At 45.8% G+C, this 15,839-nt stretch overlaps 1 protein-coding gene across 1 annotated transcript in view; it reads left to right on the top strand.

Moving 5' to 3' along the window:
• Nucleotides 1-539: 539 nt before the first annotated feature.
• Nucleotides 540-15,839, top strand: part of Arl8 (ADP-ribosylation factor-like protein 8) — a 29,907-nt gene continuing 14,607 nt past the window's right edge. Inside the window, exons 1-3 of the mRNA XM_077689285.1 lie at nucleotides 540-770; nucleotides 879-959; nucleotides 9,698-9,933. Coding sequence (XP_077545411.1) covers nucleotides 648-770; nucleotides 879-959; nucleotides 9,698-9,933 — 440 coding nt within the window. The 5' untranslated portion in view covers nucleotides 540-647. The remainder of the gene's footprint in view (nucleotides 771-878; nucleotides 960-9,697; nucleotides 9,934-15,839) is intronic.

The raw sequence follows: 15,839 nt of genomic DNA on the forward strand, positions 1-15,839 counted from the left end.
CTTTATATATATATATATATATATATATATATATATATATATATATATATATATATATATATATATATATATATATATATATATATATATATATATATATATATATATATATATATATACTGCATTCAGAGATTTCAACCGAGATGATGGATGCAAAGATCGATATGAAACTTTCGTGGAAGCCAAATGTGAAAGGCGCGTAACTCGGCGCAGTGCGGCAAAAAAGAAAAGCCAGCGGCGTTAGAATAAACTAGGTTTTGTTAATTAAGCACTTCCCGCGCAACCTGCAACAGGTGCGTCGAATAAATTACGCTTCCCTTCTCCTTCAATACTGCGTGCTGAATAATCGGCAGCTCACGACTAACACACTGCGGCCTTATCGTCACTTTCCCTGGTGTAACAACAGCGTCAAGTAACTAATCACGCGCTAATTAGACGCAAAGTAAGTCCGTCCGCAGCAGACGCAGCCGGACGGTAGCGAGCGCTACCACCAAACCGGCGCAGCGCAGCCAAAGATCCGTCAGCTGGCGCTCCCTGGCGGCGTGGACCGTGGGCGGTGCGCGGTGGTGTCGGCGGTGTGTGTCATCGGCGTCGTTGATCCGGGCGTCTGCGACTGCGAGCACCGCCCGTCGCCGCCAGCCGCCAAGATGATGTCCCTGATCAACCGCATCCTGGACTGGTTCAAGAGCCTCTTCTGGAAGGAGGAGATGGAGCTCACGCTCGTTGGCCTCCAGTACTCGGGCAAGACCACCTTCGTGAACGTCATTGCCGTAAGCGTCAGCCGCCTACGGGCCGCCATGGTGGGGGTAGCCCCCCACCGCTCCGCTTGTGGTGGTGGTCGCTGGGCGCTCAGCTGAGCCAGCGTTTTGCTCTTGCAGTCGGGCCAGTTCTGCGAGGACATGATCCCCACCGTGGGCTTCAACATGCGCAAAGTGACCAAGGGGAACGTCACCATCAAGGTACGGACGCCGCAGCTTATCTCGAGGGATCAGCATTGTTTGCCTGGCTACTTTATCGAGAGCGCAGTTTTTTTTACCAATCCATCGGGGAATCGTGCGCTCACGAGGTTTCGTTTTAATCCGCCCCCGCACGGAAGCGGACTTCAGTCCGTCCTGGTTTCCCCGATCCGACACGACGAAGAGGTTTCTGGGACACGGTTGCGCCACTTGTTTGTTTGCTTACGTCTCTCCGCGACAGAAACTTTCCCAGCCAACCCACGATACTCTCCCGAATCGTTTATGTAACGAGAGGAGCTGGTCGATTACTTTCGAGATGCAAGTCGCGCGGCTAAGCGTAGGTGCGATGCTGTTTGGCTGCAGCTCCGGTATGCGGCAGTGTCGGGGCTGTGTCAGTCGCTTGGCAGGAGACTATGATGACGCAGGAACCGGAGCTGCGTGGCTTGTCTAAGCAGGCTGCACTCGTGTATCGAACTTGGTGCCTAGTGCTCAGTCACAAAAGCGTACGCCTGAGTTGTCGCCTCAGGAGAAACAGCGTTATCGCCGATCACATGTCGTAAAATGCCCCCAAATCTGGCGCAGCTGATAAGTGAAGCAAATTGGACCGAATTCCCCTCTTTCTTCCTTTTCGAAGTCGGATACTAGCTCCGTATGTTTCGGGTAAAGGCCGTCTTTACAGTCGTTCCTCTTTCTCACTAGAGAAAAAAAAAACATGGCAGCCCTGGCAACGCCAAAAGGTTAACGAACTAGATTTGCGTGTGAAATGGAAAACAAGTTGAAATTTCAAGCTGCACCATGTGATATCGAAGGTAGATTCGAATTTTTGTGGCATTTTGTTGCTGCAGGGAACACGGAAATTGATGTTGGGAGCCCTAGTTTGTTTCAGGGGTGCCGTTTGAATGAATAAGCAAAATTGAGCCGATTGTGTTGCTTTGATAGCATCAAATTTCTGTTGCATTTTGGGGCATGTGTATTGACTGTTTGCCTGATGCCAGTTTTCATTTCTGTTGGAAGCACTTTCCATTTCCTCGTGATGCTGCACTCCTAACCAATTTGTCTCTGGGTGGACCAAAAAAGGCTGCGTGTTTGATTAGCAGTGCTCGCAATATAGAACAGAACCATTCGTTTAGTGTTGTGGTCATTGTTTCCAAAGAGGAGAAACATTGTCTTGGATAGTAAGACAGTTCAGATGCAAACGAGCCCTTCTTGCATGTGTTTTCAAACAAGCTGTGGTGCTGTGAATGTATGCAGACAGATTTGGGACCCCTCACGTGCCTGCTGTTATCTTGCTTCAGTCCATAGGGCTCTGGGTCCTGGAGATAATTTAGTGTTTGGCTCCGCTATCATGAGATGTTGTTCAAGATTGGCTGTCGAACAATCTTGCCATTGTTGTTTTCAGTGTTTTTTTTTTTTTTTTTTTTTTTGCTGGAGAGAAAACCTTTGACAATGATATATGTCTTAAAACAGTGTGGTACCGTCTTTTACCTGTGCGTGCCTGTAGTGACTGTGGCACTTTGCACGGTCACGATGGTGGTATAATCTTTATAGCAGTTACCAATTCCATTAACCATGAAAAGCTTTCCCACCACGCCACCCCAGAATGTGCCATTACTCAAGTGTTGACTTTCATGCCTCTTCAAGGGCATTCCGATGTAATGTGTATTATGTGAACACCATTTCCGTGCAATGGTATTTAAAAAGAGGGGCGTGTTAGGGCTTGCAGAATGGAGCAGGTTACTGTGTAGACGGCATTCACATAAAAGTTTAGCAGCTAATTTCTTCTCGTGGCAACACTAAAAACTACCGTAACCATGCCCACCATGTCTGCGTGTGCATCCGCATCTCGCAGAAAAAAAAAAAACTGGGCCCGGCATCCGTCGTCTGCTCTGTTACCTCCCGATTCTTGGCTGTGGCGTCAACAGATGCGAATAATCGCAGCAACATTGCGTGGCAATGCTCTACTCGCCCTTGAGAACTCATCCTCACCGCCAAAGAATGGAGCCACGGTCTTGAAAGAAAGCGCGCTTGACGTACAAAGTGCCTACACTGCAGTGCAGTTTCCTGTGGATACGGATATGGGCAATGTGCGTCCACACCTTGCCCATGGCAGATTCGTTCATTACAGAAATTAAACACTGCTTCCGAAGAAGTTGTGAGGCTCACGCGCACGATGATTGGGATACGGCGGTAGTGTAGCAGTGAGAGCATTGTTGGCTGGGAGACTAGCGACATCTATCGGCAAGGGGCCAAAGGGGAAGCGCTCGCCGAGAGGATGAGCAGTCAGTCCGTGGCCGATGCGTCTGCTGATACCAAAACACGGCAGCTGGCACTCAGCTGACCTGTGCCGACGACTTCACTGGTGTCTTGCAACAGGTAGGCTGTAGGATGCTGCGTCGAACCGTATTAAACATCGAGGTAGGGCTTTTGAGCTCGTTGGGACGACACCATGCGTGCACTGCTGTGCCGAGCTTGCGTGTACCCGTTGCTAAGGCGACACACATAGTTGCTGGCATGCGTGCCACGCCAGTGAATACAACCTATAGCAACTACATACCGAAGGTTACTCCCTCTTGGTACACATTTCAGTCGTGCCATCAAAACAATGCTCAACCAATCCACAAATGAGAAATTCAAGCAGTGGGTAGTGCTTCTTCAAGACAAATTCAAGCAGTAGGTAATGATAATCTGCAAACGAACATCTGTGGCTATCTCATCTGCCAGTGGAAGACTGCATTCAAATCTTCACGGGACTACAGGAACGCCGGATGTTTAAAAATGAGCAATTCCAACGTTATGTGCCTGTAGCGTTGTTTTTCAACAGTAGTTTCTGTGACCAGCTGACCCCGTAACGATACCACTGCTATGTTTTTGAACAAGTTTTGATTGATTGCAGGGTTTAACGCGCCGACGCAATGCAGGCGATGAGGCGTAGTGGAGGGCTCCAGATTAATTTTGACCACCTGGGCAACTTTAACATATGCCGAAATCTCGCACACACGGGCAGTTTTGCTTTTCGCCTCCATCAAAGAAGCGGCCGCCGCGGCTGTATCGAACCTGTGTCCTTGAGCTCAGCAGCACAACGCCTTAGCCACTGAGCCGCCGCGGCGGGTTTTTTCAACAAGTAAGCGATGAAAATCACCGTTTTAAACCTATCTAACCACATTTTTTAGGATAGTGCTGCAGTGCGACACTTTACAGCCCTTTTGCTGCCTTGAGGACTGCAGTATCTTGGTTGCAGTTAAATAGCTGGTGAAGAGTGCTGCTCGGATTTGCGCCATTGCCATCACGCGGGGTGGACACAAACTGAAACCACGACGGAGGCACAATGGCGGCGACTCTCACCGTTAAAGCCGATTTACAGCCTAGCGGGCTCCGACTTTATGGCAGGCAGTTTGCAGCGGCTGTTATCTCCGTTGCTGTGAAAGTCCCTCAACCGGCACTCGTGGACTCTTCTTGCTTCCGGGAAAACGTGGAGGTGTTTGTCGTACTTGCTGGTTGGTTAGTACACTTACAGCTTTCACAGTGCTGCACGTAACTACACTTGGCCGTGCAGAGACAGTACGTTGGGCAGGGCTACGTCCAACCCTGCCTTGCCCTGGAGACGTGTCCACCTACCCAGTTTCCCATGCTTCGGTTGTGCATCAATTGGTGTGGACACAAAGTATGTCGTAAGGTTCCACTGGTGTGTAGTTCCTAGGCTACTCGTCATGTGTCATTCATGCTGGATCTAAAACCTTCCCTGTGGTTTTAATGTGGAAGCATTAAATGGCCCATTGATCAGAAAAGCTGCCGCTTGGCAACTGTAGCCGTGGAATGGCTTCTAAAATGGGTGACGGGGCATTGAGGATCAACGTAAAGTCATAAAGTTGGAGAGAAAATAAGGAAAAGTTTGGACTGGAGAGGAATCTAACTTGGGGCCTCCGTAAGGCAAGCCAAGTATGCATCCTTGGCACCATGTTGGCTCCTTTGCCCTATACTCAAATGCAAGTTAAGAACGGCAATAGCTACCATGGTCTGTCAACATGTGCACGCGCATTTTGAAAGGAGATTGCGTGTTAATGTGTGACGCAGTCTACTTTTTCTCACGTAGCTTGTTTGTTGCCACTGCAGTAATTCATAAGCAAAGTAAGTTTGAAGAATCACGGAAATGACTCGTGTCACGTTCAAAATGCTTGCAGTAACGGACTCTGGATTGCACGGAGGAACAGCGGGCTGTGGTGATTGGGCGCAAGAGTAACCTTTGTGTCCTTAAGGTGTACCCGAGCATAGCTGTGTGAAGGTAGACCGAGTGGGTTTACTGACAACTAGTGCACTCAGCCACATGTCTGATGAGTTTGACGTTGTCTTGCACGTTGTTAGGCTCAGCGTTACAGTAACCACTTGTCAAAGCTGATTGCAGACCTGACAACACACCCAATCAGTGAGATTGGCCAGTGACAAGGGCAGGTGTCGTCAGGGTATCACGGCTGATTCACCAATTGGCGGCAGAGCCTATGCGTTCAGTTGAAGGAGCACTCTGTTGTGTTTATCAATGCTTTCGCATCCACTCCTCATAAGAGGCGGTTCGGTGCTCTCCGACTTTATAAAATTTCATGCAAGGTGAGGACTTATGGTAAGGCGGAAATGGCCTGAGATTTGTAATATAATCGGGAAAGTTAGCGTGTGCTTGGGCAGGATTGCATCTTGGTTTCTTTGTTTGCCCTGTTTTAGACATTTGCCGATTCCCGAGTTTTTCTGGAGCAAGGTACATATTCCTGAATCCTGCGGTAGCTTTGTTGATTACAGTTGTGTAGTCACAACACCAAGAGGCAGAGCACTCACGTTAGCACGATGTTTTTATTTTTTTTTTTTCTTTTCTGCAAGATTTTCGTCAAAGTGTGCTCAGGTGAGATAGGCAGTTTGTGTCCAAAAGTTTGAAGCTTGCTGAATACAGAGAACAGTGTGGGCCCAATCTTTGTACACTTACTTTTCCCTCAGCAACTAAAAAGTAAGAGCTTTCCGTTCTCATTTCACCTTTGCTTCGTTTTAAGTTGTTTTTTTTTCTGCTTTTTTTTTTTCTTTCAATCTCCAGCCTCAGCTTATTGCACAAAGCAACATTTGTGACTGCAGCAGCTTGGCACACTTGCTCGCAACCGCAGTGCCAACGCCTGCAGCAGTGCCCTTGGAAGTAAAGCGGGCAGCTGTTGTTGCAGTCGTGTCATCTCGTATTATACCATCACGTGCTGGTGACAGGTTTCCAGATGACATTCCCACGTGCCAGCTAGCTGCAAGCCACTCATAGGATAGTTCGTCTGAATAAAAGTAGAAGGATCCGTTTGTAATTGTCTGCAACACCATGGAATATTGCGCACGCTATTGCTGAACTGTACAGTTCAGTTATTGAAAGGGATATTACATTGAAAGGGATATTGCATTACAAGTTTTAAGGGGATATTACATTGTTCCAGTATCCAATTTTGGGTCAGAAAGGACAAATACGTGAGCTTTATCTCGACACCTATTGTTCTGCCCACCAAAAAGTTCGATATCTTTCATACAGCTGGTGTTTAACACAAATTATCTAATTTCAGGATTTGTGTGTCTGGCATTTCCAGTCGTTGATTCATGCGCTTTGAAAGCATACTGTCTCTTGATTATTGCAGTGAACCTTTTTGTTTTTCTTTCCCGTGCGGGAAAAAAAAAAAAGTGATGCTCTAGGAATTTTTGTGGCACTTTTCCGCTACTCCTGGGAACCTGTTGTTACTCCTTGGTAGTAATTATGGGCCAACTTCTTCTTTTAGACCCTATTATAGGAGTGACAAGAAATAAATGCCCTTTCGTTGTGTCGAAATATTTTAGCAAACACAGGGTCAAGTTTATGGCACTGTGTTGTACGGGATGTCAAGCTTGACAAAGTCCAGCTTGACAGTCTTGCATTGCAGCACTGATTGACAAGTTTCATCACTAAGGTGCTTGCAGTTAGCACCTCTTGGTGTGGAGGTGTTACCATTGTGTGTCAGCAACTAAGGCATTGTAGTGTCGAGCAGTGAGTCTTGGGTTCGGTTCCTCGCTTGTGAAAAGCATTTTTTTTAGTGAATGTGGAAAAACAAATGCCTACGTGCAAGACTTAAGCACTCGTGAAAGAACCCCAGAGGGTTAAAATTGATTTATAGCTCTCCACTATGGGTAATCTAAGTGAAATTTCAGTGGGCAATAGCTTGATTTGATGACTCGGTATCAGCGCATCTCTTTTGCCATGGTGGTGAGAGTGAGGAGACCATATGTTGGTGATCCCAAGAACGGAAGTTTAACCCCGGCCGTGGAAGCCGCCTTTTCTGGTGGAGTCAAAACGCAAAAATGTCGATGTGTTTCGATCTCCGTGCTCATTAAAGATTCCTGCGTAGTCTGAGTAAATCCATAGCCCTCCACTACGGTGCGCATAACAGCATGGTTGTTGTTTGAAGGTGTAACACCCCTCCAAATTTTAATTTTTTTTTAAATAGACCATGTATTCGCTAAGTGGTGTCCGTTACATGTGAAGGTGATGTAGGTTGTTTCCTTTGAAAACCCACTGGAGCATAGCAAGGGTTATGAATGGGGTGGCATTAATAATCTGGTGAGAACTGAGTGGATGAGTTCAAAGCAATTGGCCAACCCAAGCCTAGTTTGTGCGAGCATAAATTTGTCATTTTTTCTTTATAAATCAGGGTCTAGGAGAAAAGGATTTGGAAATTTAGAAGCAAAGCAGAATATTGTTCTATTTTCTTTTTTATTTTTCTTCTGTGAGGAAGAGGTGGAGTTGAAAGCTAGAAGAAATATAAACCTGAGGCAGAAATTGTGTTTTTATCAGTTTTCCAGAATTCGGATTTTGTTTTTTCTGTGACCAATACATTATTACTTAGTAGCAAAATGTAGCTCGGTATTTCTTGCCCAACGCCTGCAAACAGGGCAAAAACTACATTGGAATGTGCGGTTGGGCTAGTTTGGGCATGGCAAGTTCCAAAAAGGAACACTAAGATAGGACTCGCAAAGAAAGTGGTAATTTTAGGCAACTCATCACCCTAGTCGGGGTGTGAATGGCAGTAGCTTAAATTTGCGGCTATGAATAATGTCGATAATGCATTTGCTCTAGACTTTGTACGAAAGTTTCCATTTTTGTCTACGCTTGTGTTCAGACAGTTCCAATCGACATTCAAAGATTCTTTCCCAGCAGGTTTCTGCCAGCAACTACTGAAATAAAAATTTTGTAATTGGGCGATTCCGCAGAGACATGTTTGCTTGGCCTGTTGCCTTTTAAGCTTCGTGCATCAAGCTTTCTTTTTTCTTCTTCTTTTTTTGTCAGAGGAATCGGTCTCCAAGCTACAGCATCATTATGGGACCATTCATTAGCATTTGCTTTTATGGCCAATTTTCAAGGGGACATAGGGTTGAGCCCAATTTGTGTAACAGTAGTTTAGGTATGAGTTATCAGGCACCATGTGGGTACTGTGCAAAAGTGGGCGACCATAGCTATACACGTTGAGAGCAGAAAAACACGGCTTCAAGGTGTCTCGGTCAAGGGCTTTGAAAGGTGTCCAATGTGGGCACAAAGGAAGGGGTTAATTAAGCGTGGAAGTGCTTTTAAAAATAATGGTGGATACTCGGGTAACTTTGCCAGTTTGGCTGAAATGTGATGTGGGTGGCACTGCCACTCCTGTGCGCATCGAAGGTGAGAAGGTGTGCATGGCAGCACTAAGGTTGGCCAATAAACACCGCACGTGAGGAGAACAATGATCAGATAATGCGGACTTGTGGACTTACAGTGACCCGCGTGTTCCTGGTGTCGCTCACACTATCGGCAACAAGGACAAACACGCTATTTGTCCTGGACCTTTCCGTAACCTTTGAAGTATTCATAGTATGTGCCCTTCGCATGCGCTCTTTAAAGCACTCGTGGGGGAGAAAAATGCTCCGGTGTTGCTGTGTCCATGAATGCATTTGGGTAGTTGAAACTAGGCGGCGGCAGGTTTGCATCATGACTGCTTTGATAGTCGTGACAGTTCCGAGGTTTTTCAAACTCGTGGCAAAAAAGTTTAATCACTGGATATGATCTACGCCTGGCCAGAAAGGGAAAAGAAAAGTGGCACTCATTTGTATACTAGCCAACTCTTGCAAATTTGTAAACTTTACAAATCTTGCTGAAATTTTGCGAAATGTGATGTCTCGCAAAAAATTTTTTGTGTTGTAAAACATCGATCGCACAGTTACGTCTGATGCGAATTTAGGGATGATACGAATTTGAAGAATACCTTTTCTGGAGTGCTTTTTGTGCAGTCGGTTAAATTTCTGGTGTTACTAAAAAAAAACATTATCGCGCGAGGATGGACGGTAACAGTCTGCAAAGGCTTGTTTACAGTTGTGGAAAAGGGATAAGGGTCGCATTGTAGTACGTGTATTGGAAAACAAATGATAGCGTGACAACTATCGCTGAGGCAACTTTGTGGCTGTGTTTAGTTCTGTTTAATTTGCGACTGTAAATAAGTGGCAGTCGCAACTTCAACATGAATACTATGTGTCGCCGCCGTTGGGTGGTCGTTTCGCCAGCATTTTGCAAGGATGACACAGCCCTTGCTGCCACGTTTTTACGTACTGTTTCTTAACTGCAACCAACGAGAATGCTTCCTCATTTAATGAAATACCTTTTGCTCTCCGTTTGGCCTCCGACATGTTTCTCCTGCCAACTCTGAACTGCGACAATTGATAATTGTCCCTACGCTTTGCAGATCTGGGACATTGGGGGCCAGCCGCGGTTCCGCAGCATGTGGGAGCGCTACTGCCGGGGGGTGAACGCCATCGTGTACATGGTGGACGCCCACGACCGGGACAAGATGGAGGCCAGCCGCAATGAGCTGCACCAGCTGCTGGACAAGCCACAGCTGCAGGGCATCCCCGTGCTGGTGCTGGGCAACAAGCGCGACCTGCCGGGGGCCCTGGACGAGCGGGACCTCATCGACCAGATGTGAGCCACCATGAGGGGGAACGGGCATAGAAGAGGAGTGGGGGATAGGCACGCACTGCAGTGCCATGCTGTCAGTTGATTCCCTGCAACCTTAGAGAATCGGTGTAACTGGCAAGCATGGCACAACAGTGCATGCCTATCCCCCACTACCACTCAACCACTTTCTAAACTCTCGGCCAATCCCCCAGGAACTACATGCAGCATTGCATAGCCAATGGTGATGATTTCCCACAAGCTTAGAGAAATGGTATATGACTGTTGGCTATGCAATGGCACATGTAACTCCTGGGGGGGATGGGGGGATTGGCCAAGGGTTTAGAAAACTTTTTGTTTTACGTCAGCATTTCTGTGGAATAAGTTTGCTGGACGAGAGAAGGGGAAGGCACTAGTCTCCCACTCAGTGGTAGGGTGGGGGATAGTCATGAGGCATCCACTTTATTGCTAGCTGTCAGTACTGCGTTCTCCCAGAATTGGCTGCCCATTGGTTACAGGAAACTGTCATTGTTAGCCATGGGGTCCTTTCTGGGACCCCTAATATTCTGGGAGATTGGCCAAGAATCTGAAGACAGTTTTTTTATATGAACACTGACACATCCTTGGTGGGGATTGACCAGGAAATCGTTCGTTTATATCAGGAGTATTCGTCTCACAGTGCTAGTATGAACCCCTCCACACTGTCAGCGTTGGCTAGTAACAGATGGCAGCGTCCTCACTGCTAAAGCAGTAGACAGTGGACTTGTCACTACTCAGTCCACATCACCAAACACTGCACATGTGAAAGTGGCCTAGTTGCCTGTGACAGCATTCTGCTGGTGCTTGAATTTGCTGAGCCATTGTCCACTCAGTTTCTTCTTTATATTTGTTTTTAAAAAACTTTGTGAAAAGGGAAGAGACCACACAATTATAATGTCCTTCTGTATTAACAGAAAAGTATGCGGAGGTGGTCTATTAGTCTAATAGTAATGCTTCTTTTGCAGCTGGAGTGGTAGACTGGCAAAGGTTCTTCTTCTTCTTTTTTTTTTTTTTTTTTCATAACACATTTTTAGGAAACTTAGCTACGAAACAAAGAACAGAGACTCATCACCTTTTTGTTCGAATGACCGAAAAGCACATAAATGTGAGGCTGAAGAGACATAGCATCTGTGAACGGTTTATATCGATGTCGGCCATCCATTCTGTCCGAATGTCTCTTTTTTGACACATAGTTGCAATCTTTTATTCGTTTGGTGACCCTGAACTGACTAGTTTGACCAACTGCATTTGGATGTAGTGCTTATTAAATATACAGAAATGCATTCACATTGAACAGATGAATACTGGTGGACATTTGCCCCCCTTCCTAAAGCTACATTATACAGTGCCATGCAGCTTTGGCGCAGACACTTGAATTGTACTCCTGTAGACCTCCTGACAACAAACAGGGAGCTTGAAACCTTGCCACTAAGTTGTCACTGAGTTCATGGTCCTATCACAAAAGCCAGTGTTCACAGTTCTTTTGATGTAAAACTTCAGTCTCATCACAAAGAGACAGTTGTCTTCGATACGTCCGGCTGCTTTCTTGTAATTGGCGTGTACTGACATCCCAAGTATCTACTGTCAGTAGCCTTCGTCTAGTGATTTCTGTATTCAGTTTCTTTGACCAAGACTTTGCACAAATAAGAAAAATGTAGCTGTTAAAAGGGCTCACCTGATCACATCCCTTACCGATTGATTGTAGGGTTTAACGCACCGACGCAATGCAGGCGATGAGGCGCACCGTAGTGGAGGGCTCCACATTAATTTTGACCACCTGGGGATCTTTAACGTGCACCCAAATCTCGTACACACAGGCATTTTTGCTTTTCATCGCCATCAGAAAAGCGGCCACTGCTGCTCACATTCCTATGGGAGTTTTACTAATTCATGACTCGCATACCTTAAAAACATCGGGTGCCGATAAGAAATGTTTTACGAATTCACCGAAATGTTTCTGATGGTTTAGTTTGCTACTTTTAGACATATATATATTACTTATTTACTGAGATAAAAATATAAACGAGAAACGCATTCTGGTTTAGTCAGTTTTCACTAGATGGCACTGGCTGTCAAGCAAGTGAGGGTTCTATTTTTTAATTTCGGTACAGTAATGACATATCTTTAAAATAAGCAAACTAAGCTGTTGTGAACCTTGATATGTATTTGTAGAGCTTTTCATATCGGTGCATGATGTTTTTTGAGCCCACGGAACATGAAATAGTCAGTCCCATAGTTATGTTAACAGGTGAGTCCCCCTTTTAACTCTGGGCTAGAGTCAGCAGGCTTGAATGAACGGGCCACTTATTGTTGTGTTTTGTTTATTGTTCTTGTATGAATACTGGCAAGGTTGAGGCACGGATAGGCAAGCACTCCCACAACAAGCAGCAGTGAGCTTTCAGAGCAGGCATGCTCAGTACGGCGGAGAATCAGAGCATGCAAAAATGGCATTAGGACCCGGGATGCAGGAAACACAATGGCTCATTGCGGGGTGTTTGAAGCCGTACAAACAAATGACCGGTAGAGTGGCAGTGTTTGTGAGGTCGTGTTTCACGCTCGCGCGAGTCAAAGGGTGGGGAAACATTTCCAGCTGTCAATGCGTCTCTGACAGCCATTGTTCTGCATTCATTAGTTCAGGCCACAGTCCCCCTTTTTTTTTTCTCTTTTTTTTTGTGTGTGTGTATGTGTTGATTTTCTTAGAGCACAATGAACAAAGGTACAAAGCAGCTTGTTATTCATTGACCCTCAATGAAAGCTGTTCTTCGATGCCACATTTGACGGTGGCCTGTGCAGCCTTGCATGGTGTAATGGCCTTGCTTCGTAGTTGTGTGAAAAAATGAAAATTATTCTGCGCAAACAAATTTTCCAACACTTTGACGTGGTTTGCGCTGCTGAGCACGAGGTCGCGGGTTCGATTCCCGGCCGCGGCGGCCGCTTTTATGATGGAGGCGAAAAGCAAAAAACGCCCGTGTGTACGAGATTTCGGCGCACGATAAAGATCCCCAGGTGGTCAAAATTAATCCGGAGCCCTCCACTACGGCGCGCCTCATCGCCTGCGTTGCGTCGGCGCGTTAAACCCTACAATCAATCAACTTTGACATGGTGTGTGGGAACAAGTTGCAGTTAGGTGTAGAAACTTGCTAAGCCAAGGTCCTCAACAATCATGATATAAAAAAAACTTGGTGGTAAACTTCTCTTCTTTAGGCCTCTTTTATTTGTTTTGAACTACCAAGAATTTTCGCCGAGGTAGCTTTGTATATTATTTTCCCATAAAATATCTACTGTGAGAGCACTTTTAGGCTGCCTAGGAACTGCTCAGACCTGCTTTGGAGAGACTAATAAAAGAGACCATTTATCTTTTTAGTAACCTCAAAAGGCATACATCTTCAGAGGGCATAGGCAAACCACATTAGTGAGGTCTTGGTTCTGGTATACGTGATGCTGCAGTCAGTAGCTGTGGACCTTTAGCTATTCAAACAGCCACTATTAGAGAAAAGCTTTCCATGTTCTTGGGTCAGATACACTAGTTTCCAAGAGCAGAGGCCAGGAAGGGTCTATTTTCTTTGCTTAATTGCCGAAACGAGGTAAGGGAAATTTGGATTTCGTGGGTTCAAGTTGCACATAGAGCGCTCTTTTTTTTCTTTCTTTTGCTCCTGTTCTTTATTCTATGGTTCTTGCAAAAGTTAAACTGGCTCTCGCGCGTTTAATTTATTGTTTTAAAAATCAATGCTATATTTCACGGACCGCTTGTCAGTATCAAGGCGGAATCGATTGAACTATAATAAAAGTTGGTGTACAACGAAAAAGAAAACATATGCTCTAAAAAATGGGAGCAAAGATAGCATGCGGATGGGGAACTTTCACAACAGGACAACACAAAAGCTGTTGAATAACGTTTGTTGTGCTGCTGAGCCAGCCAAGGACACGAATTCAATCCTGGCCGTGGTGGCTGCTTTTCTGATGGGGGCAAAACGCAAAAACACCTGTGTCGAGGTTTCGGTGCAGATTAAAGATCCCTTGATGGTGTTAATTAATGCAGAGCCCTCCACTATGGCGCACATCTTAGCGCGGGTATAGCTTCGGCACATTAAATTGCAAAAATTTGAACTGAATTGTTTTCGCTGGCTTGATGTATCCGTGATGTAGTGCGTGCCCATAAGTCCTTTGTGATGATGCGACATTGATTCTCTGTGTGCTGTAGCAACTTGTGAAGGCACCAAACCACGTCTCCTAGCACCTCTGTGGCTGTATAGATTTCTCCTGGCTGCTTTGGTAGTCATGCACTGATGGGGTCTCTTGATTAGTGCCCTAGATTGGCAGTGTTAAGTTTGCGAGGCCTGGGTTGTGTAGGCCAGTGGCGTGAACCAGCTGAGTTGTCAATGCAGCTGAGTGCGTGTGTCTGGCCAGAGTGAGCTGACTGCAGGCAGGAAAGAAAACGAAAGCTGGGTTGCATAGGGCGGGTAACCTCATGCTCTTGTAAGAAATGACCGTGTAGGCAAAGGGAGCTAGAATTTGGGCTTGTTGGCTCTTTATTTTCGTTTGCAATCGCTGGAACAGCATGGAAGTAACGTGCCAAATTTTTATGCTTTTTCGGTGGTGTGCTCACAGCGTGCTTGATAAAGGGATATGGTACAAGCTAGCGTCTGTAGTTGCATTACAAATTCCCCCATGCACACACACACGCACACGAACACCTCTTTAAAATGTGGCCACTGTTTTGTGAAAAGCTATCCATGGTCCATCCTTTGACTGCGAAGGGGCATATAAGGGGTGTATATCAGGCTACTGGGGCGCTAGCCTTTCTAAAAAGAATGAACACAGCTTCTTTGTCAAAGCAAAGTAGCGCAGCTTCTTTGTCAAAGGTCAAGGTTCTCATGTTTGTTTATTAGGGGTGAAGCCCCTTACGGGCTCAGGCTGTTAGCGTCTCCTGTTGGCATCGGTGTTTCATGTAATTGCGGTACTAAAACACCCGGACACTCGTTTTCCAGTGTCCGGGTGTTTTAGAATGCTTTGTGCTTCAAACATACGAGACTTTTAGAGGAAAGCTGCATACCTTTACCCCCTAACAGTTTCATCTCTGTGGGTGAAAATGCCAAGGTGCCAAGGAAACACTTGTACACTGCATGCTTCGCCCTTCCCCAGGTTTCACATTAGTGGAGATGGCCCGTGATTTTTTGTCTACAACAGTCCTGATGTGGGAAAACAAGGAAGAACAGTTTGTTTGTTTACTCTGATAGACGGTCTATTTCGGCAACGCACTTGACAGTGACCCACACCGGTGGCTCAGTGGCTAGAGTATTGTGCTGCTGAGCCCAAGGACGCAGGTTCTGTCCCAGCCGCGGTAGATTGTAATGGAGGTTAAAAATGAAACCGCCTGGGTGCAAAGATTTTGGGGTTTGTTAAAGATCCCAGCTGGAGGTCAAAATTAATCTGGAACTCCCCACTATGGTGCACCTTATAGCCCCGGTGTAGCCTCGGTGCGTTAAACCCCACAATCAATCACTTGGTAGTGTCTGGATGCAATGATTAGGCTACAAGATTACCCTGTTTATTTATTTAGGGTACAGTAGAAAGGGTGGTTACAATAAAGCAGAATGCAAGAGTAGAGTAACAGCATGTAGGCACAAAAGTGCGGCATAGTTAGGTTATTCAAGTTTAGTGTTACAACAAAATGAAAAATGAAAAAAAAAAGCAGAAAGCAGGTGGCATGAAAAGTTGCTTTTGCAGGAGGAAACAAAGTAAGTTGTAAAAAATTACACAAATTGTAACAAAATGCTCCATTGAAAGATTCATGCAGCTTGATGTAAATTATGGGAGAACAACAAAACATGGCAGTCATGCAGTGCTACATGGATAGCTAATCAATCCAGGCTAGGATTGGGTTGTTATTTTGA

Source organism: Haemaphysalis longicornis, unplaced genomic scaffold (assembly GCF_048455015.1).
Source record: "Haemaphysalis longicornis isolate Haplotype H1 unplaced genomic scaffold, Haemaphysalis longicornis Haplotype H1 scaffold_10, whole genome shotgun sequence".
NCBI classification, from domain to species: Eukaryota; Metazoa; Arthropoda; class Arachnida; order Ixodida; family Ixodidae; genus Haemaphysalis; species Haemaphysalis longicornis.